The sequence below is a fragment of the Cervus canadensis genome, chromosome 29, assembly GCF_019320065.1.
Source record: "Cervus canadensis isolate Bull #8, Minnesota chromosome 29, ASM1932006v1, whole genome shotgun sequence".
In the NCBI taxonomy this organism is placed as follows: Eukaryota; Metazoa; Chordata; class Mammalia; order Artiodactyla; family Cervidae; genus Cervus; species Cervus canadensis.
The window spans coordinates 44851572-44873197 of NC_057414.1; the positions used below are offsets into that span (position 1 = coordinate 44851572).

The 21626-nt window shown below is 69.1% G+C and overlaps 1 protein-coding gene across 21 annotated transcripts in view; it reads left to right on the forward strand.

Moving 5' to 3' along the window:
- The window catches only part of BRSK2 (BR serine/threonine kinase 2), a 48674-nt gene that overhangs the window by 20431 nt on the left and 6617 nt on the right, over positions 1-21626 (forward strand). For 10 of the 21 annotated variants that reach the window (XR_006266473.1, XR_006266474.1, XR_006266475.1 and 7 more), the window contains exons 2-17: positions 8053-8147; positions 8370-8455; positions 10723-10863; positions 11736-11852; positions 12285-12318; positions 12506-12574; positions 12752-12898; positions 13472-13503; positions 13796-13960; positions 14046-14143; positions 14215-14365; positions 15870-15935; positions 16983-17000; positions 17773-17833; positions 18500-18707; positions 18928-18976. Coding sequence is in view for 16 of the 21 variants with exons in the window: in XM_043452508.1 (XP_043308443.1) it covers positions 8053-8147; positions 8370-8455; positions 10723-10863; positions 11736-11852; positions 12285-12318; positions 12506-12574; positions 12752-12898; positions 13472-13503; positions 13796-13960; positions 14046-14143; positions 14215-14365; positions 15870-15935; positions 16983-17000; positions 17773-17833; positions 18500-18707; positions 18928-18976 (1537 nt within the window). In the remaining 5 variants the exon portion in view is untranslated. Of the gene's footprint in view, positions 1-8027; positions 8148-8369; positions 8460-10722; positions 10864-11735; positions 11853-12284; positions 12319-12505; positions 12575-12751; positions 12899-13471; positions 13504-13795; positions 13961-14045; positions 14144-14214; positions 14366-15869; positions 15936-16982; positions 17001-17772; positions 17834-18499; positions 18708-18927; positions 18977-21626 lie in introns of those variants that run through there. The other 11 variants (XR_006266477.1, XM_043452506.1, XM_043452507.1 and 8 more) reach the window with 5 other exon arrangements.

A 21626-nucleotide genomic window follows, 5' to 3' on the forward strand; every position in this document is an offset into this window, starting at 1 on the left:
GGAAGCACCGGGCGGGGCACGGATGAGGGGAGCGCGTGCACTTTGATGTGGCGGCAACTTCAAAGAAGCCGCCCCTTCCGCGCGGGTCTGCGTCCGCCCGGGCTCTGCGCGCAGGCGGCGGCCTGTTTGAAGTGAGCCCCTGGGCAGGCGCCCGCAGGGCTGGGATCCGGGGCGCCCGGGGCGGTGGGGGTGCCCCCAGGTCCAGCTCTCCGCTCTCCCTGCGCTGCGCCTGGAGGAGCAGACTTTGAAGCCTCCAGGGAGACGGTCCTGGACTCTGCCAGGGATCTCAGAAGAGGGGGCGGCAGTTCAGGGCGCCGCCAGACGTCCTCGTGGCCCGGCCTCAAGTCCAGGCCAAGGGACTGACTGGGGCCGCGGCCAGGGACGCGGATGGAGCTCGCGCGCTGCTGGCCTGCGGGGGACAGGGCTCCATGGCCTTTCTCCATTTATTCATCAAGTCTCTGTCTACTGAAGGCGAGGCCCGCAGCCTCAGAACTTCCCCAGCCGCGCATGGGCCCCGGGGTGGGCAGGTGCGAAGGGAAGTCACTCGGAGAGAGTGCTGGGCAGCGGGCTGCAAAGCTGCCGGCAGGTGGGGGGAACAGCGGCAAGTGGGGGTGAGGCTTGGCTTCCGTGCGACCCCCCAGCTCCCTCTGCGCCAGCCCAGAGCACCGTGGGCCCTGTCCCAGCAGTCTCCCTCAGGCTTGGAGGGAGCCAAGAGGATCCCCCAGTGACGGAGGGTCCCTCCCCCAGGACCCCCCTGGGCCCTGGAGCCCCATCCCCCACCAGCCCAGTCCTGGCCCTGCCCCCCCCCAGAAGGTGGGGGCTCCTGAAGAGTGTTCTCCTGGACTCCGAGGGCTCTTCGGGCTGTGGGAGGCTCTGTGGGGGTGCGGATGGGGCCCGGCATCCGGGCACCAGGCCCAGCTAGTGGCGGGCCTCTCCTGAGGTTGGGGCTAGTGTCGGGGGTGTCTGGGCTTAGAGGTCACAGCCGGGGATGTGGTGCAGGAGGCCTCCTGCTTGGCCCAGAGAAGAGGGGGCGCCTCGGAGCTCTGGCTCCCTCCCTGGGCGGGCTCCTGTCCGTGGTGCTGAAACCCGCCCATCCGCAGTCCCGGGGAAGGGCCGGTATTCGCTCTAGCGTCTCTCTTCTGTCCCCGCCTGTTTGCGCAGCACACCTGCGACTCCCCAAGCCTGTCCTGAGGGAGCGGCAGGGAGGCCCGCCTCGGGGCTGGCCGGCCGTGGGGCAGCTTCGCCCTGACCCCTCCGGCAGTGGCAGCGAGCGGGCCTTGGGGCTGCGCAGGCCTGGTCTGGTCTTGTTTCCCTTGCTGAGGAAGGGAGGGGCTGTTGCAAGGGTCAGGGTTCCAGTGGAACACACGGAGGGGCCTTAGTTCTGACTAGGTGGTGGTTGGCTGCAGCAGGTGGCTGCATCCAGGCCCGACCGCTGCCCAGGGCACCGCCCCCGGGGTCTCAGCCATGCGCAGGGTGGCCGGGTCTGCGGCCCATGAGGCGCCCTCCCCAGCGCTGTGCCCGGTGCAGGAAGGGTGAGGAAGAGAGCTGGGCTTGCCGGTGTTGGCTCTCGTGGAGGCGCAGACCCCCACCCCCTCCCAATCCTGTCCTTACATCTCAGGCCCCCACGAGTGCTGAGGACTCTTGGGAACTGCCTGTTTCCAGTGCATGAGGCCTCTGCTGCGTTTGGGTGGGCGTGAGGAGGGGCCCACCTAACAGTGAGTGACGGGAAGACGCTTACATAGAAGAGTGAAAGTGTCAGCCACTCCATCATGTCAGACTCTTTGTGACCCCAGGAGCTGTAGCCCGCCAGGCTCCTCCGTCCATGGAGTCCTCCACGCAAGGATACTGGAGTGGGTGGCCATCCCCTTCTTCATGGGAACTTTCCGACCCAGGGATCCAACTCGGGTCTCCTGCACTGCAGGTGGATTCTTTACTGTCTGGGCCACCAGGGAAGCCTGTGCTTACGTAGCATCCTCTGGAATGAAGGGAAAGCCTTCTGAAATGTACCAGGAGGGTGTGATGAGAGGAGACAGGGTGGATGCCGTGTGAGCCAACGGCCCCGTGCACAGCCCTCTGGGCCGCACGCCTGCCGCAAGCCTGGTCGTTACAACAAGAGTCTGTTCTCAGCTCCGGGGGTTGGAAGTCTGCAGGTGGCTCTCTGACCTTCTGAGAGAGGTGGGCCCGGCCCCTTGCCCCGGCTGCCGGTGGCCTGTGGCTCTTGTGGAAGCACCGCCGCAGCCTGTCTCCATGTCCGCGAGGCCTTCTCCCATGCCTCCGTCTGCCTTTCTTTGTGAGAGCCTTGTCGTTGGCCTTGAGGCCAACTTGTCCTACACACAGGGCGATTCCTCCTGAAATCTGTGGCTTAAGTGCCTCTGCAAAGGCCAGGTTCCCAAACAGGCTCATGCCTGGGGTCCAGGTATCGGGACGTGGGCCTCCGTTCCACCCCTGCACACCTGGGTTTGGGGCCCCAGGCGGATGCCTGCCCGTGGGCAGGGCTGCTCAGCCGCCACCCGGAGCACTCATCCTGCAGAGCGAGGAGCCAGTGCCCTTCCCGGAAGCCTGAGCTGCGGCTTCTCGCCCACAGCCAACACCTGGGGGTGGGGGGTAGGAGGAGAGCCAGGTGGGCACAAGGGGTGAACCCTCACACCAGTGGGGTGGCCTCCTGCCCACCCTCAGGACCCCCCACACCCAGGCAGACTCTGGAGGGGGCCGTGTCAGGGGAAGAGATGGGTCAGTGTGTCTCCACGGGGTATCGCCTTGAGACAAGGCAGCAGGCTCCTTCGAGCAGTGACCCCCAGGATCCCAAAGGAAGCTGAGCTCTTGTTAGCATCTGACCTTGGAGAAAGGAGGCTGTCCATTCTGCCATGTCCCACTGGCCACACAGACCAGCCCTGGTGCAGCCTGGGAAGGACCACACTGCCCTGGGGGTCACCAAGGGGTCCCTGGGAAGGACCACACTGCCTTGGGGGTCACCAGAGGGTCCCTGGGGAGGACCACACTGCCCTGGGGGGGTCACCGGGGGTCCCTGGGGAGGACCACACTGCCCTGGGGGGGTCACCGGGGGTCCCTGGGGGACCACCGGGGGTCCCTGGGGAGGACCACACTGCCCAGGGGGCCACCAGGGGTCCTTGTGGGGCTGCATTCTGCTGAGGTGAATGGACAGCAGGGTACCGAGGTGGCAGGTGCAGACACGTGTGGTTCCTCGAGCCGGGCCTGCACCTCCTGCCTCATCACTCCTGCCTGGTGGAGCCTGGGGAGCTGGGGGAGGGGCTGCTCCTTGGACGCAGTTTCTTGGGGAGCCCCCTCAGGCCCGCCCTGGTCCTGCCCCCCCCCTTTGGCTGCCCCCTGGGTGGCACAGGCTCCTCTCCGGCCTTGGGCTCATGGAGAACCTGGGCTCCTTCCTGAGTTCTGCCTCCACAACCACCCACCCTCTCTGCATCAAGAGGGCACATGTGAGCCCCGGTGAGGGCGGGCTGGGGTCCGTGGGCTGGCACTCAGGTGGGGGGCGGGTGTGTGGCCAGAGCAGAGCCGGGAAGCTGCAGGAGCAGCTGAGACCCCCACTCAGCAGGACCTCCTCAGAGGAGCCACTGGGCTGGCCTTGGGTGCAGGGCCTGGGGAGCTCTGGTCCCGGGGATGGTCACGGGCAGCCTGCAGGCTCTCAGCGGTACACCAGAGGCGGCCCCTCCCAGAGTGGGGACTCAGCCCTGTCCTGCCCCTTCTCAGTTATGTTAACAAGCCGTGCCTGCCCCCACTGTCCTCCAAGCTCCTCGGTGCCGGCGTGGGAAGCCAGCTGGGAGGCAGGGACGGCTCAAGGTGGCCAGCTGTGCTGACTCATCTCCCCAGGAGCCAGTGTGGAGCGGCATCCCCTGCCCTCATCCAGGGAGAGCCCCGCAGGAGGGGCGGCGGGCTGTCCGTTCCATCCACCCCGGGAAAGCAGCGGCCCCCACACCCCCCGACAAGGTGTGCAGAGGCGGTGGAAACTGGGTCGCCGTCAGCTGTGCCTGTGGCCCCGGGGAGCTGGCCACATGGTCCAGTGGCGCAGTGACAGTCATGGGGAGGGCCGGCCACCTGCCCCAGGGTCAGTGACCTTTAGGTGGCCCGGTGAGCGTTAGCGGCTGGACGCTGGTGTCTCCTGAGGCACCGAGAGGGGCTCTGGGGGGGCGGGGGGTGTCCAGGCTGCCCTTCCCTCTTCCTGGCTCCGCGGAAGGCTGAAGGGAGGGGCCCCCGGGTTCCTGGCGCTGGGCTCTGGTGCGTCCTGTGCCCCCTCCCGCTCGGCCTGGTCACCGGGCCCGAGCCCCCAGCACGGGGAGGCCGGTGTGGGCACACGGAGGGGTCTTCGCAGGAGCGGGTGTGGCCCGTCCCTCAAAGACCTGGGGTCGTCAGAGACCGCGCTGGGCGTCCGCAGCCCCTGCTCTGTCAGCACCACGGACAGCGGCCGGGGTTGTGGGGCGGCGCTGCAGCGAAGTGGGTTCCAGTCCCCCTCCGCCTCCGCCTCCGCCTCCGCGCCCTCCGCCTCCTCCGCGCCCTCCCTGCGTACAGTGACTCAGATTGACAGTGCCCACTCGGCGCTGGGGCCCTCCCCCTCCCCCAGAGCCTCCCGAGACAAGCTGACTCCCACCCTTTCATGAGCCTTCACCCTCATTTGGGGGGCGCGTGGCAGAAGCCACAGCAGGGGTCTCGGGTGGAGTGGAGGTGGATGGCCGGGGGGCCTCGCTCAGCACGCAGGACCGGGGAAGAGTTGCCTGGGGAGCTGAGCTGTGCTGCCCGCCCGCGGGGGCTGGGGGCCCAGGGCAGCCCACCTCAGCTGGGCATCTCGAGAACTCGGCGAGGGAAGCCCGGTTCCCGTCCGGCCAGGCCTGCAGACTCTCATTGCTCAGGGAAGGGGGGAAACAGTGCTGGAGGCTGGGGCACAGTCTGGGGAGTGTCCCCCGCCATGTCTGTAGGGAGGGGGGTCCCCAGGCAGTCCTGCTGCGCCCTCTCCCTTTTGACTTCAACTCCCTGCGGGGCCACAGGACTGGGCCCGGGGTGAGAGGTCCCCTCTGTCTCAGGTGCGGCAGCAGCGCCTGTCCAGACCTCCGTCCAGCCCCAGGCAGCGCACCCCTGGGTGCGGTCCCTTGTACTCTGTCCTGTTCTCTGAGCTGGTCCCTGGGTTGCTGAGCCCTCCAAAAGGATCTTTTCCGAAGCACCATGACCAAGAAGAAAAGGGAGGTCAAGGATGACCAGAGGGCCTGGGTGAGGGCCACCCCACCCAGCCTCTGACCCCTCAGGCCCTCCAGCTTTCTCCCTGCAGGTCTGGGGCCCCAGGGCCGCAGCCTGAGCCGCACGCCTCCCCCTCCTGCTCCCCCCGCTCCCAGGTCCCCAAGGCTCTGCCGTCCTTCCTTCAGTAGCTGGGGGCGGGAGCCGGGCGCCTACCGCAGAGGGTGCTGAGCCTGGCCTGGAGACTGCCCCGCCTCCTGTGACTGCCTCGAGGCTCTTGGGCCCAGTGGCTGAGGGGAGGGCAGGGCTGCTCGGTAGGCTGGGCCGCCTGGGTAGGGAAGGGTCCTGTGGTCAGCACCTGGGCCTGGGTGCGGGGGTCTGCACTCAGCCAGCGGCCCCTGGGTCCCTGGACTCCCCAGGCTGTGCTCAGGAAGCCTGCGGGGGGTGTTGCCCATGTCCATACACGTATGTGGGTGCCTGCTGGGGTGCTGAGGAGCGCTCCCTGCAGCCCCGGGCGCCCGCCGCCTGAGCAGGACTGCCAGCTTCTCCAGCAATTATCTGTGACACTGTATACTTTTCTTCTCTTGAGTGTGCCTGAATTTGCTGTAAAGACAATAATTAGAGATAAAGTCACAATTGGAAAATGAGCCTGAGCAGTTGGAGGGCTGGTAATTAGGGCGGCCCTGGGCTTCCCTCACAGGCCCTCCCGAGGGTGCGCTCTGCTCCCCGGCTCCAGGGAAGTGGTGGGGCTCCTTGAAAGCCAAACCTGCCGCCCAGAGGGCCCTGGGGCTGCAGGAGACCAGCATACCCAGGGGCCCAGAAGCTCCAGCTGACAGAGGCGCCTCCATGCTGGCCTTTGCAGGGTGTGTAGGAATCCGTGCACAGTGGAATTTTGGGGACAGAGGCAACAAGCGGGAGAAGATGAAGGCAAGGAGGAAGCCACCAGAGTTCTGGGACACGGCTCAGGGCAGCCCGCTGTGCCCTGGCCACGTGTCCCTGGTCCCCGGGCCCAGAGCAGCTCCCCGCCTGCGTGGGGCGTGTCCCAGGCGCCTTGTCCGCTGGGTTCTCCGTCCTCCCGGCCCCTGTGTGCCGTCAGCAGGCTGCCTGCTGTGATTATCGGGGTGGGGGGGTGGCGGCAGCCACCTCACACCCCACTTATGGGGCCGTCGGCGTCGCCCCCCCAGGCTGACATTGAGGTGAAGCTCGTTCTCTCATTGGCCACGTGTCTCTGAGTCCTGCCTCCTGAGGACGCGTGTGTAGGGGTGTGTGTGCACTGGTGTGCCAGGCCCCCGTGCGGGGTGTGAGGCTCGGTGGTAGGGCCGCTGGCGACTCCCCAGGAACCCTCCCCTGTTGTGTCTGCAGTTTGTCCCACGTCTGCCCTGGGCCTCGGAGGGGCTCATGTCCCCGGGAGCAGCCGAGCCACTGTGGCTGCGGCTCCTTGAGGCCTGTCCACCTTGTCTGGGGGAGGGGTCTGTGCCAGTCCCGGTTGCCATACTGGAGGCCGTCCTGGAGGCGTGGAGGCCCTGGGTCTCGGCTCTGAATCGCAGACACTGCTGCTCGCTCTGCTGTCTCCTGACCTGAATCACAGGCTCAGATCAAAGGCAGCTGGTGAGAGCCCCAGGAGCCACAGCCCTTCCCCGCGAGAGCTGGGGCTCAGCGGGCACCCCTGCGGGGCCTCCGTCCTTCCCTGAGCTGACAAAGGGCAGGCTCAGGGCTCAGGGCTTCCACCAGGCCTGGTCCCTGGCCCTTGACCGGCCCCCCTGCCTCTGGGGAGCACGGATCACCTCCCAGCCACCTGCGAGCTCGCTGCCCATGGGTGAGGCTGCAGGGGGGTGGCGGGGAGGAGGCAGCGGGTGGGGAGGAGGACGCGAACTGCTGGGAAGGTGTGAGCACTCACGAAATGACCCCAATGGTCAGATAAAGAGACGCGTGCCCCTTAGGGGAACCTGGATGTGGCAAGAGATTTGCTTCCCAAGCAAAGGGCTTCGCAGTTTTCTGAGCGCTGCCCCACAGCAGCATCCAAAGGGGCAAGTGCAAACCCAGCTGGTCGGAGCCACGAGCCGCGTCGCGGTCGCAGTTAGAGCAGTGCAGAGCGTGAAAGAGACGGGCGTCCGCCCAGGCTGAGCACAGGCTGCGGAGCTGGGAGCCCCGCGTCTCCCCCGGGGCTGCCTCTGGGCTCCCACGTGCTGGAGGCGGCTCCAGCTGTGGTGGTCACCTCCGTTCCCATCGGGGAATGTCCAGGTGGGGCCCAGGAGGCCAGGAACCAGGCCCGGGAGGCAGAGAGGCTGTCGGGGGCTCTGCCGGCGAATCTTCGGGGGAGGGTGGGTGGTAGGGCCAGGTGCCTGGCTGTGCCCGCGTGGCCGGGAGGCAGCGAGCAGGGCTGAGGGTCCCTGCAGCATGCTGGTGACAGCAGAGGTGCGCTGACATCACCCTGCCCGGGGAGGGGCCCTGCGCCTGCATCGGTGTCCCGGGTGAGCTGGTGCCCAGCGTCCCTCAGGCCAGAAGGAGGGTGAGGGGTAGTGGTGCAGGGTCGGTGAGGCCCAGCCTTGGGGGGGGGGGGTGCCGTGTGGGACCGGGTGTCACCCTGGCTTCCCCACTGAGGTCTGGGGAGGGACTCTAGGCGTCACTGGCGAGGAAGTGAAGGCCGGACTGAGGCCAGGCTGGAGGACGCCGTGTGGCGTGGGGCAGGGACTGCTCGGGGCAGCCTCTGGCTGGTGCCTGAGGAGTGGGGGCAGAGAGCTCCTGGGGTCTGGCTCAGGATGTGCCAGGCGGGGCAGGGGCTGAGTGAGGGGCCCTGAGGGCAGGGTGCGAGCCATGGTCTGGCCGGACAGGCTCTGAGGCCTGCTGTCCCCCCAGGCCTGGTGAAGCTGGGGGTCCACTGTGTCACGTGCCAGAAGGTGGCCGTCAAGATCGTCAACCGGGAGAAGCTCAGCGAGTCTGTGCTGATGAAGGTGAGGGGGGAGGCGGGGGCCCTGCCGCTGGCGGCCGGGTTGGGGGCAGGAAGTTCAAGATGCTCCAGGATACCCGGGTGGGGAGCTGGGAGCTCACGGAAGGGGACCCCGGGGTGGGCGGGCAGGGACCGGGCAGAGCTGGGGGGCAGGGGGCAGGGACCGGGCGCAGCTGGGGGCAGGGAGACCCCCGGGGGAGCCCCCAGTGACGGCGGCGCCCCGCAGGTGGAGCGGGAGATCGCGATCCTGAAGCTGATCGAGCACCCCCACGTCCTTAAGCTGCACGACGTCTATGAAAACAAAAAATATTTGTAGGTATTGCTGGGTGCGGAGAGCGGGGCGGGGCCGCCTGGGGGCGGGGCCTGCAGGGCGGGGCCTCCTGGGGGTAGTGCTCCGGGGGCGGGGCCTCGGGGACGGGCCTCCGGGAGCAGGACCTCCTGGGGACGGTGCTCGGGGGGCGGGGCCGGAGGCAGGGGTCGAGGGGCAGGAGCCACTCAGGCCGTTTCCCCTGCCCCGTGACCCTCGCGCAGCCCCCGCAGCCCCCACGTGCTCCTCACGGCGTGGGGACCCCAGGCTGGCTGGCTGCACCGTCGCCACGGCCTGCTGTCCGACTGCGGAGCGTGGCTGCCCTTCCGTCACCACTGAGGCCGGCGGACCTCTCACTGCGTGCAAAGCCTGCGCACGTGCCCCCTCCCGCGCGTGGCCTCAGCGAGCGCAGCGGGGTGGGGCCGCCCGCTCACAGGGTCACCAGGGGGCGTCGGCTCTGCTGCTGCCGCGGGCGCGGCTGGAGGCAGGGCCCGCGCCCTCCTTGGGACCGCGGCGGAGCGAGGGGGTGAGGGTGGGACGCCGGCCTGGCACCGCCCCCGCAGGCCCGTGGCCCCAGCCCTCGGGGCCTCCAGCCCGGCCCTGACTGCGCCCTGATGCACGCAGGCCGGCCAGCCCCGGGGGCTCTGTCCTGGGCAGCCCTGGGGGAGCAGGGGGCCCAGCGCCCCACCAACAGCCCCCTCCGAGTGTTCAGTGGCAGACGGTGTGACAAGCCGCCCCCATGGGGCCCCGGGAAGAACACTGCCCCCGCACCTCAGGCCTGGGGGCTGAGGGAGGTGGGGGTGGTTCTGGGCCCCCAACACTGGTGAGCTGGAGCTTCCATCAGGACCACGATGAGGGGCACGACCCATGGGTCTCCCCTCCTGTCTACATCACCCCCGTTGACCTGACTGAGGACCCACCTGGTCGTGTCTCGGTGATGGCCTGTGAGCCTGGGGTGCGGGTGGGTGCTGCGCAGGTCTGGCCCATGTCTGCACACAGGAGAGAGTCACGTGTCCTGCTGTTCTGATACTTATGGGGCTGCTGGGCAGATAGTGTGGCTCCTGGGAGGCCGCCCAAGATGAGCTAGAAGCAGGGAGGGACCAGGGATGGCAGGCCAGGTGGGGGACACGGTCAAGACAGGCTGGGTGACGGGGCGGGATGCTGGGAGGACACAGGCTGGCCAGCCTGGCTGCTGCTGGGCCCAGCACCCTCCCGGGTGCCAGGGTGGGCTGGGAGCCTGGAGGTGGGAGCTGAGGCGGGGGTCTCTGCTCCTGAGCTGGGGTACCTCCTGGACCCCTCTCAGGAACAGGGCAGGCCCCGGGAACCGCCCTTCTCCCTGCTGACACCCCATGTCCCCACCCCGTGTCCCAGGCCCTTCCTCCCCGAACTCCTCCTCGCCACACACACAGGCTGCCCCTGCACCAGCCCCTCCATTTCTGTAAGACCAGCTCCTGATGCCACCCCGCCCCCCAGGCCCACACTCCATCCCTGCCCGCCCTGGTCCCACCACATGGCCCCTGTCACCCCCTCCTGTCCCCAAGTCCCCTCAGACCACCAGAACCACCCTTGGCCAGCTCCCACCAGGGGTTCCTCAGGGTCTGTGCTCAGCCTGAGTCCCAGCTCCCCTGAGGACCACCGCCCAGCCCACCCCAGAGACCAGCCCCTCAGGCTCCACCCCAGGGAGGCTCAGCTCGGACACAGCCCACTTCTCGGTTCAGAGGGCAGTGGGGTTCCCCCCATACAGCACCCAGCTGTGTTGAGCCAAGTGGGGGCCGTCTCTACCTGCCATCTGAACCCCCACCCAGGTCCCTCCTCACCCTGGCCCCTCCCCACCCTGGCCCCTCCCCCCCACCCTGGCCCCTCCTCCCCAGGCCCCTCCTCCTCACCCTGGCCCCTCCTTCCCCGGGCCCTCCTTCCGCCCTACCACACATCTTCCCAGACCAGCTGTGCCCTGCCAGCTCCCATCCCGTTTGAGGTCTGCCCTGCTGGCCCCCGGCTCCCTCAGGGCCTAAGCATCTGACGTGTCCTCGCTCATCCAGGAACCCAGGAAGGGCCTGGAAGGACCACACCTCAGGCTCACGAGAGGGTCAGCTACCTCAGTGCTCTCTGGCCTTGAGGCTCAGTGTGGGCCTGTTTCTTGGGCCTGCCAGGAGGGGAGTGGGTGGGCGCCCACCTGCCGAGGGCAGTGCTGGGACCAGGTGGTGGCCCACCGCCTCTGGCCAGCGGTGGCCTGGCTGGGTGCACCCACCCAACGCCTGCCTGCCCCCTGCAGATACCTGGTGCTAGAACACGTGTCTGGTGGAGAGCTTTTTGACTACCTGGTCAAGAAGGGGAGGCTGACCCCCAAAGAGGCTCGGAAGTTCTTCCGCCAGATCATCTCTGCGCTGGACTTCTGCCACAGCCACTCCATATGGTGTGTGCCCCGCCCACCAGGCGCCCTGCCCCCACCAGGTGCCCCTCTGCCCCTCCAGGCACCCCAGTTCAGTCGCTCAGTCATGTCCGACTCTTGGCGACCCCATGGACTACAGCACGCCAGGCCTCCCTGTCCATCACCAACTCCCAGAGCTTACTCAAACTCATATCCATTGAGTCGGTGATGCCATCCAACCATCTCATCCTCTGTCGTCCCCTTCTCCTACTGCCTTCAGTCTTTCCCAGCATCAGGGTCTTTTCCAATAAGTCAGCTCTTCGCATCAGGTGGCCAAAGTATTGATGCTTCAGCTTCATCATTCTGACCTCCTTTAGGGCGCACTGGTTGGATCTCTGTGCGGGTGCCCCAGGCACCCCATTCCCCACCGAGTAGGCCCCATTCCTGCTGGTGTGCCTGCCCCAGCTCTTGCACTCCCCCCGCCCCTCAGTGGATCAGACAGTATATCCCTACTGACCCCTCGGGGCATCAGAAAGCTTTCTGCCAGGTGCCCACCCAAATCTCCTTGGTGCTTTCAGAGGCCCCGGGGCCAGGGCATCCTTGGTCTGGGGGCCCCAGGTTGGTGCTGGCCCAGAGCAGGTGTGGTGGGGGAAGGGCCCAGACAGAACACGTGTGAGATGTGGTGGGGGAAGCAGGAAAGGGGAGAGACTCTAGGGAGTAAAGCAGAGCGTGCCCATCGCTGGCAGCCCTGTCTGCCCATCCTGCCACCCTGCAGCCATCTGCCCGAGGGAGACTTCCGATTGGCCGCTGGTGACGTCAGCAGGCTGCGCTGCCATTGGCCTCGTGCTGTGAGGGCGGGGTTTTAGGGGGGCCGAGGGCTCCCGCGGCGGTCAGCCTCAATCCCACCTTCCTTCCAGCCACAGGGATCTGAAACCAGAAAACCTTCTGCTGGACGAGAAGAATAACATCCGGATCGCAGACTTCGGCATGGCGTCGCTGCAGGTTGGCGACAGCCTGCTGGAGACCAGCTGCGGGTGAGCTGAGCCCCGAGCCGGCCTCCGGTTCTACACGGGCCAGGACGGTGGCCGCAGCCTGGGCCCATGGCTGCCCCTCCAGGTGGCCCCGTGGTCTAGGCTGGAGGCAGGGGCCCGGCTCCCCCGTGGGGCTGCCGGGGCGGGGATAAGGCGTGCCCCGTGGTCCTGCCTCTGCCCGCCGGCTCCTTGGGTCCCTGGCTCCCGGGAGCATGCAGAGGGTATGAGGTTGTGGGAGAATTGGCACCAAAGCCCTGGGACGCCCCAGTAGGGCATCCACGCCAGGCAGAGTCTGGAGGCATGGAGCGGGGGTCACCCCGCCCTCAGTCTCCACCTGCTGCCGTTCTGCGGGGCAGCCCAGAAGTCCAGGGGATGGGATGGCCGGGGCATGGTGCGTCCTGAGCCTCCTGCCCTGACTTCGGCTTTTGCCTTCAGGTCGCCCCACTATGCCTGTCCAGAGGTGATCCGGGTAAGTAGCCACCCCACCCCAGCCCCTGTCCAGACAAGGGGCCTCCCTGCCCCGGTGATTGCAGACCCCCAGGTTGGGGCTTGGCCGCCTGGCCGAGGCGCCGCCCCCGGGGCCAGCCCCTCCCGGACCCTCCGTCCCCGCAAGAATTCCGGCCCTGCGCACCCGCCAACCCCAGGACTGTCCGCAGGGGGAGAAATACGATGGCCGCAAGGCAGACGTGTGGAGCTGCGGCGTGATTCTGTTCGCGCTGCTGGTGGTGAGGCTCCCTGCGCCCGTACCCCGCCTCGTCGGTCCTCCCAGCGCCCCTCGCCCCCGCACCTCCTCCCCCATCGCCCCCTCCCCCTCCATCCCCCCAATCCCCGCCCCTCTGCCCCCCACGCCCCCCACGCCCCGCCCTGTGGGTCCGCCCGCCTTGACCCCGCCCCGCCGGCAGGGGGCGCTGCCCTTCGACGACGACAACCTGCGGCAGCTGCTGGAGAAGGTGAAGCGCGGCGTCTTCCACATGCCGCACTTTATTCCGCCCGACTGCCAGAGCCTGCTGCGCGGCATGATCGAGGTGGACGCGGCGCGGCGCCTCACGGTGCGTGCGCCGGGGCAGAGCCCTGAGTGCGGTTCTTCCGGACTCGCTCCGGGGCTGGGGGGGGACTAGGGTCTGGGGGGGACCAGGGTCGGGGGCGCCCGGCGGTGGGGTGGGGGGAGCCAGCTTCTGGGGGGACCAGGGTTTCGGGGCCCCGCTCTGAAGAGAGGCCCAGCGCGCCCCCGTCGGGGCGGACGCCTCCTGCTCTCCCTGCGTCCAGCGCCCCCGCTGCCCCCTGCTCCCCTTCCTCCTCCCCGCCCCGAGCCCCCCCGGAGGGCTCCTACTGCCACCCCGGAGCCCCGCTCTCCCCTAGCTCCCCGCCGTCTCCGGGGAGGCCTGTTCTCTCCCCCGTGGGTAGGTAGGCTCAGGGTGCTAGCCAGGCGTCTGGGATGGCCCCCCTCCGTGAGCCCCCGCCGTCCCCGCCTGCCCCCCGCTCCACACCTGTCTCCCCCCGCCCCCGCGACTGGCTCGCTCTGCTCAGCCTCCTGCCCCGCCCCTCCGCTCCTGCCCCTCTGGCCTCCTAACGCGGCCTCCGCTCCTTCCTCCTACTAACTCCCTGTTTCTCTTTCCTTGTAGCTAGAGCACATTCAGAAACACATATGGTATATGTAAGTAGCTTTTCCTGCCCTCATCGCCCGCTTTGCCTGCCTCTGTGGCCCGGAGGGCCCGCTAGGGACGGCGTGGGGGGAGGGCCCGGCCCAGCGCAGGCCTGCCTCCAGCCTCGGTGGCCCCCGGCCAGCTCTCGGGGACCCTGGCCGGCCCGCGCTGGGCACAGGCAGGACGCAGGAGATGTGCAGAGGCCGGGCACAGGGAGAGCAGCAGGACTCAGGCCCAGGGCCGGGGAGCGGGCGAGGAGCCTCAGGCGTGGCTGGAGGGAGTGACCGGGCCCTGTCCCCGCAGAGGAGGCAAGAACGAGCCGGAGCCGGAGCAGCCCGTCCCCCGCAAGGTGCAGATCCGCTCGCTGCCCAGCCTGGAGGACATCGACCCCGACGTGCTGGACAGCATGCACTCGCTCGGCTGCTTCCGGGACCGCAACAAGCTGCTGCAGGACCTGCTGTCCGAGGAGTGCGTCCGGGGGCCTGCCTGGGGGTGGGGTCCCGCCCTCCAGGGACCCCCATCCACCCTTCCCGGCGCCTCTCACCCTCTGCAGGGAGAACCAGGAGAAGATGATCTACTTCCTCCTCCTGGACCGGAAGGAAAGGTACCCGAGCCACGAGGACGAGGACCTGCCACCCAGGAACGAGATAGGTACGGGGTCCCCGGGGCCGGCCCGTGCCGCCCCTGGGGGCTGCCGGGCCCTGACCCCGCTCTGCACGCAGACCCGCCCCGGAAGCGCGTGGACTCTCCAATGCTCAATCGGCACGGCAAGCGGCGGCCCGAGCGGAAGTCCATGGAGGTGCTGAGCGTGACTGACGGCGGCTCCCCCGTGCCCGCCCGGCGGGCCCTGGAGATGGCCCAGCATGGCCAGAGGTGCGTGCCTCCTGTCGCCCTGGCCGGGCGGCGCTGGACCGGGCCTGGCTCCTCTCTGCACCCCGGCCCTGGGGCTGGGCCAAGGCCGCTGCGTGGCACTGGGCTGTGCTGTGCCTGGGGGGCGGGGGCCTGCATGGGCTGCGCTGGCTGCTCGGAGCTGGCTGGGAAGGGCTGAACTGGGCTGGCTGGCTGGGCTTAGCTGGAATAAGGTGATCTGGGCCGAACTCTGGGCCGGAGCAGGCTGGGCTGGGCTGGGCTGGGCTGGGCTGAGCGGCAGGGCTTTGCTTGGTTGGCCTGGGTCAGACTGGGTTGGGTGAGGCCATCCTGGATGGAGCGAGGCCGGAGTGGATCAGACCGGGCAGGGCCAGACTGGGCTGGGCGGAGGGGGCTGTGTTCAGAACCGCAGCCCAGGAGGCTTGACCCTGGTTGATGCTGAGCCCATGTTTGGGTCAGCTGTGGCCACGCAGGGGTCAGAGACATGGAATCTTGGGGTGGGGGTTTCTGGACCCCCCCCCCCGAGGAGGGACGGGCATCGGGGCCCTTCAGAGCCTCTGCTGCCCTCGAGATGCTGGGTGAGACCAAGCCTCCCTGCCCAGGCAGGGCCTTCAGCCCTCGGGGACGCCCTGGGCTGGGAGCTCTGCGGAAGGTCTCGCCGCCGGAGCCCCAGCCACACCGGTCAGCGGGGTGCTCGGCGCTGGGGCCAGCCAGGCCTCTGAGGAGCTGCAGGCTATGGGCCACTGTCAGGATTAAACGGGCCACTGACCCACTGGCCACGGCCCCCACCCTGAGTGGTCCCAGCCCCCACCCTCCGGGGTCCCAGCTTCTGGGGCCCTCTCCAGGTCTGCCGGCCACTGCGGTCCACTGCCCACGGGTCCTGCCCTGGGGTAGGGGGCAGGGAGGAGCAGGAGGAAGGTCCTGCCCGGATTGTGCCCGCCTCCTGCTTGTTGGAGCATGCCTCTCCTGGAGGGGCCCTGCAGAAAGGCCGCCACCATCCTTCCCGAGCCTTGCGCTGGCTTCCGGTTCCACAGCTGTGGGCACGCTGGGGGCTCGCCAGCCTCCCCCCACCCCGCACACCCCACCTGCGGCCGTCCTGGCTTCCGCTCTGCCTTTCAGGCCCTCGTGCCTCAGGGGCTGCAGGGGGCTGAGGCGGGGTCAGGGGTCACCGGTCAGGGGTGACCAACCCCAGGGGTCACTGGAAAGCCGCCCCCTCCCCGGTCCCCACCCCAGCCCCCCGCACTCTCTGCTCCTCCTCAGAGGCTGCTTCCCCCCTGGCTTGGCCCCTTGTCCTGGTGGCAGGCCACACCCCTGGGCGGTGCCAGGTGTCCTCCGAGGCAGGCCAGGCCGCCCTGCCCAGCGCTGGGCGCTCCCGCCTGACCGGCCCTCCTGTGCGCCTGGCCTCGGCCGGCGGGCTGTGCCCAGCTCGGAGGTGTGGAGGGCCGGCCTCCTGGACCGCCTGGCGGGCCCGCGGCAGTAACTCTGTTTTCTCGCTTTGTTCCCGCTGTAGTAAAGCAATGTTCAGTAAAAGCCTGGATATCGCTGAAGCCCACCCCCAATTCAGCAAAGAAGACAGGTATACACCCTGCCCCCCATCCCCCGCCCCAGCCCCACAGACAGCGGGCGGGCCTGGGGGCAGGGCCGGGCCTCGGGTGGCCTCCGCCCTCTGGCGAGGGAGCCTTCCCGCAAGCCGCGAGCCGGGGGAAGGGCTGGTCAGCTGAGGCTGACGCCCAGGAGGAGGAATGCGGCCCCCTAAGTGGGCCAGGAGACCCGGACTCTGCCCGCCCTGGGCCCTGGGCTGCCCTCGGCTGTGGTCAGCGGGCCTCTGCGCCTGTTCGGCTACCCTTCCCCACTCCACACTGGCCTATGTCCAGGGGCCGCCCTGCTGTCCACAAGGACCAGAGTGGCGGTGGTTGCCCCGGGCGCTGCAGGCTCCCCAGGAAGGGGCAGGGGGGCCGTGTGGGTCCCAGGAGGCCCTGCATGTGGCCCAGCCCTCCGGGCCCCCGGCGCCCCGCCTGTAGGGCCCGCTGCCCGCGGCAGTGCCCGTGGTGGGGCCTCGCCTGCTCTGGCCCCCCCAGCTCCCCCTCCGTGCCCCCCCCGCCCCCCGCCGGCTGCTCCGCGCTGGCGTGACCTTCCCGCAGCTCAGCTTCCAGGGTTAGACAGCAGGGTGTGGACGCGGCCCGTCTCTCTGTGCTGCTTTTTTGCTTCCTCTGTGCCGAGCGGCAAGCTCGTGATTGCTGCCCCTGCCGGCTGCGGTGTGGGGGTGGGCCCCTGCCGGGACCGCCACCAGCCCCAGCTCTGTGCTCACGTCTGTCACGTCTGAGAGCATCGGGCCCGGCCCGGTGGACGCAGGCGGACTGGGCTGGGGCTGCCGAGGGCAAGGTCAGCGCCGTGCCGGCTCTGTGGCTGCGTCAGGCGGGGGCAGTCGGAGGGTCGTCGCTGTGGGGCTCTAGCCCACAGGTGCTGGGGGCCTGGCCTGCAGGGGCCCGGCTCCTCCCCGAGGCCCAGGGGCTGGCCGCAGCGTCGGCAGCATGGCCGGGCGGGCGGTGTGGCCGCCCTTCACTCTGTTCTGTCCTCTTCTCTCCTGTGGCTGCCTCGACCCCTCCGGTTTCCTTCCTCTAAGGATGGCTGGCGCCCAGGGGTGAGCGGGCGTCTCCTTTCCCTCGAGGCCACATGGGTGGTGGAGCAAGGCCCCGCAGGCCCGGCCCTGCCCTGAGAGGTGTCCGGTTCCTGCCCCGAGGGGGCAGCGGCCGTGGTGGTCTCTGCCGGGCGTGCTGGGCCAGTGACCTCTGTGCGGTTGTGCCCAGGCCAGGTCTGCAGGCCACATAGGGCCGGGGTGGACAGAGTCTGTGTCCCTGCTGACGGCCGTCACAGGCGCCGTACGAGTGAGGCGGGGCGGTGGGCGGCTCTGGGCCACACGGGTGGGCCGTGGGCATGGAGGGGCTGGGCTGGTGCCCAGGCACCAGGGGGTGAGGCGCTGGGCAGAGTGCAGGACTCTGGGTCTGTGCCAACTCAGCCTGGAGGTTCAGTTGGGCTCGGGTCAGTGGGCCCACGGAGAGGGGACCCCGGGAGCCTCGCCTCCCCCGTCCCTCTGCTCACCAGGCTCTCGAGCCTTGCTGAGGGCCCCTCTCTGCCCTCCAGACCTGGGGCTTCGGGCCTCGGACGTGGGGCAGCTTTTGCGTGGGGGGAAGAGGAGCCCCCAGGCCGCCGGCTCCAACGGCCCCCAGGGGCCCGGGCCCTCCTGGGCCTGGTGCGAGGCTGGTGGGGACTGCGGGCCCGCCCTGGGCACTGCCAGGCATGCGCTGGGCCGCGGCTGCTGCGGGGCTCTCTGCAGGCGCCCCTGAGAAGAGAGGCGCCGGGAGCCGGTGGCCACCCCCCGCCGTCTGAGCTGCTCTGCGCGCCTGTGTTCCCAGGTCCAGGTCCATCAGCGGTGCCTCCTCAGGCCTGTCCACCAGCCCGCTCAGCAGCCCCCGGGTGAGTGAGCTGCCCGCCAGGGCGAGCCCGGGTAGGGGGCGGCCGGGCGGACCCCCGCCCTGCGTGCTGCTCTGGGGCTCCGGCTGCTCTCGCTAACTGCACGTTCTCTGTTTTGTTTTCTCGTGTGTCGTTTCCTCTTGTGGCGAACGCTCCCCCCGCCCGCCTGCTCCCCCCTCCTGCCTTGGGGTCCTCCTGGCGCTGTGTGTACTTGCGGGGGGGCGGGGCATGCTGGGGGCGGGGCGCGCGCTGGGCTCTGGGGGCCCCCTGCTCTACCTGCGGCTCCTGCCTGCCCTGTAGCCTATTAGAAAGTTCGTCCTGCCTCCCCCGCCCCATGAGCTCCCCTTTGTGCCCTGCCCCCCGGCCACCTCCGCGGAGCCTGAAGCTTGCCGGAGCGCCTCCCGGCCTGGACAACTCCTCCCTCCGCAGGCCGCCCCGCGGCCCAACCCCAAGACCCAGACCTTGCCGAGCAAGGCCAAGCTGACCGACAAGCCGCTGCAGGGCGCCAAGTCCAACCCGCTCCCGGCGGGCACCCAGGCCCAGCCCCTTGTCCCAGGGGGCCTCAGCCCGCAGCTGGCCCCGCCCCCGGGCCCACCCGCCCTGCCGTCGCCTGCCCAGCTCCCACCCACCGGAACTGAACCGAACACCAAATCTGTCCCCACCATACAGGTGACCCCTCACCCCTCTCCAAGGGGCAGTCCCCTCCCTACCCCCAAGGGGACGCCTGTGCACACGCCCAAGGAGAGCCCGGCCGGCACGCCCAACCCCACGCCGCCGTCCAGCCCCAGCGTGGGAGGGGTGCCCTGGAGGACGCGGCTCAACTCCATCAAGAACAGCTTCCTGGGGTCACCCCGCTTCCACCGCCGGAAACTGCAAGGTGAGCGTGGCCAGACACGGCGGGGGCCGGGCACAGCAGCCGCACCCGGTCAGCCGGGCAGGGCGCGGGGGGCGGGGCCGCCATCAGAGACCGCGGCGCCGGCTGAGGCCAGAGAAGGCGAAGCCTGGTTTCAGCACCAGGAGAGCGGACAGCTCCCCGTGCGGCGGCCCTGCCGGGGGCGGGGCGGTCACCGCGCTCTCTCCCTGTCCTTCCCGCGCAGTTCCGACGCCCGAGGAGATGTCCAACCTGACCCCGGAGTCGTCCCCAGAGTAAGTGGCCCTGCTTGAGCTCGAGTGTGAGCTGCCGGCTCCTTCCGCTGCCTGGATGTGGAGTGCGTGGGCATCCAGGATGGACCCTGGGTGTCAGGCCGGGGTCACTAGGGCGGTGGGGCCGCCCGCGTCTCCACCTTGAGTGCCAGGGCAGGCGCCGGGCCGGGCGGAGGGGGACGCGGGCCTGCCCAGATCTGCTCCAAAGCTACTCCGAAGCTGGGGTGGGGGGGTCGCAGGCAGCGGGGATGGCACAGCTGCGCCTCAGAGTGACTCCGCTCCTGCTGCGAGCCACGGGCTCCACGCAGGGAAGCTGGAGGGCCCCAAGCCCCTGGGGGCCAGCTGTGAAGTGCCCATAGGAAGGGCCTCTGCCAACCATCCCGCATGAGGCGGAAGCGCGGCCCTGAGGTGACAGGGGCGCAGTGCTGCCTGGGCGTCTGGACACAAGTCCCTGTGTCTGCAGCCCAGACACCCTAGAGGCTCCAGCCTCTCTCCCTTCACCGTGTGAACGCGACCTGCGGGGTGGCCGTGGGCAGGGCTGCCGTGACCTCACTGCGAGAGAAGCTCTCTTTCCGCAGTGTCGAGACCCCGCATGGGGCCTGTCGATGCAGTACTAGGCTGGAGCCACGGGGCTGCCAGCCCCAGGTGCAGGGTCTCGGGGCCTCTGGGACCCCCGTTGGTGTCCGTTCGGCCAGATTTCCTGCTGTCATTAGCAGCTCTGGCAACCACGTTTGTAACTTAATTGTTAGGTTTTCCAGAAAAGCTAAAAAAAAAAAGCCTACCCAGAGCAGCGGACAGCACGTGCAGGCGGCCCACAGCCTCTCGCGCCCACGCTCAAGTCCTGGAGGCCTCATCCCCCCGCCAAGGGCCCTGGCTGGCATCCAGTGGGTGTGGGTGACGGGGGAGCAGATGGGTGGCTCTGGGGCAGGGGCGTCCCCGGCACCCACTCCTCGTGAGGTCGTGGTCGCCCACCCAGAGACGTGCCCCCCACATGGTCGCAGCCTCGGCCCGTTGTGTGTGCGCGGCGTTCGCATCCAGCCTGCACAATGGCGCAGACTCTGGGCTCCGTGGGCAGGGAACCAGGCAGGTGCCTCATCTCGGGCCTGTGAGCCCCGTCTCCTCCGGGAGGCCCAGCCTTTGCTCTCAGCGCCTTCCCCCAGCGGGTGAGGCTCAGAGTCCGTGTCAGCACGTGTAAAAGCTGCTATCAGACAACATGCCTTCACCAACAGGCCCAGCCGGGCCCAGACTGGACCTCACAGGCCTTCCCAGCCCCTCAGGCTGCCGTCAGACCCGACGCCAAGTGCACAACTGAGCGCTCCTGTTTCTTGGCCTCTTCGTCAAGGGAGACGGGGTGCTGGCCCCCACCGCGGACTCCAGGGTCACCTCCTGGCCCCTCGTCTGAACTTCAGGCCCACAGCGTTCTGATGCGCCGACGGCTGCAGAGCCAGCAGGGTGTGCGGAAGGAGGTGAAGGTGGCCAGCAACCGCCGCGGGCCAGGAAGGGCAGGTCCCGCGTCTCTGCCTTGGAGGCCACGCCCAGAGGCCGGCTCCGGCCCCATGAGTGGACACAGCCTCTGTGGGCAGGCTGCCAGCCACCGTGGCGTCACCAGGGACCTCAGAGCAGCTCCAGAAACGGTCAAGACAAAGCGGCGCCGCACAGCGGGAGGATACCCCGCAAGCCACGACCCAGCCCGGCGCCCGCGGGGCGTCAGGCTCCACCGCTCACGCTGCCAGCGCCTTGCGAGCAAGACTGGCCTGGGTGGGGCCCCTGCTTGTGGAGGCCGGCCTTTCAGAGCCTGATCTCTGGGGAGAGGCCCACCGCCCTCCTGCTCAGAAGCGAGTCTCAGGCCTTGTCCTCTGTGGGAGGGGCCCACACAGGCTGAATGCGGGAGGCAGGACGTGTGCGCTGAGGGGCGGCCCGGCCCGGAGAAGGGCCTCGGACGCGGCAGAGGGACGGAGGGCAATGGGCAGCGCAGGCTGGGTGCCCACGAGATGCGGGCTCTCATGCGAGAGGGTGCTGCTGCCCTGGGTCCCTGGGGTGGCCCCTGCTCTGCCCCACGCAGCAGCTGGGCCCCCTGGGGTCGAAGCGAGCTCGGTGTTCCAGGAGTAACCTGGGCGGGGGCACCGGCACCAGTCCCCGGGCACAGAGGGAGGGCAGGTGGCATCTGGGGCACAAACCCTGTCCTCTGACCCCATCCCTGCCCCCACCCTGGGCAGACCTGCGCAGAGTCCCCCCCGCCCCGCCCCACCCACAGAGCCCCCGATGGGTACCTCTCCCTGGAAACTGCAGGGAGGCCGCTCCGCAAGTCACCCCCAAACCGTGGCGTAACGCAAGGCTGGGGTTGGGGGCGCTTGAGGGCAGGGCGCCCCCCACTCTCCCCTCCTGATGGGGTCTCAGTGGCTGCTGTCCACACCCAGGTGGGAGGGGGTGGCTGTGGGACCAGCGTGAGGGCTGCGGGGTCGGGCGGGGGTGGTCAGGGGTCAGGATGGAGGGACGATTAGGGTGGGGAGTCGGTCAGGATAGTGGAGTCAAGATGGGGTCACAGTCACAGCTGGGATGGGGGTCAGGATGGGGGGTCAGAGCTGTGGGGTCACAGTCACCGTGATGGGGTCAAGGTGTGGGCCAGGATGGGGTCAGAGGTCAGGTCAGGATG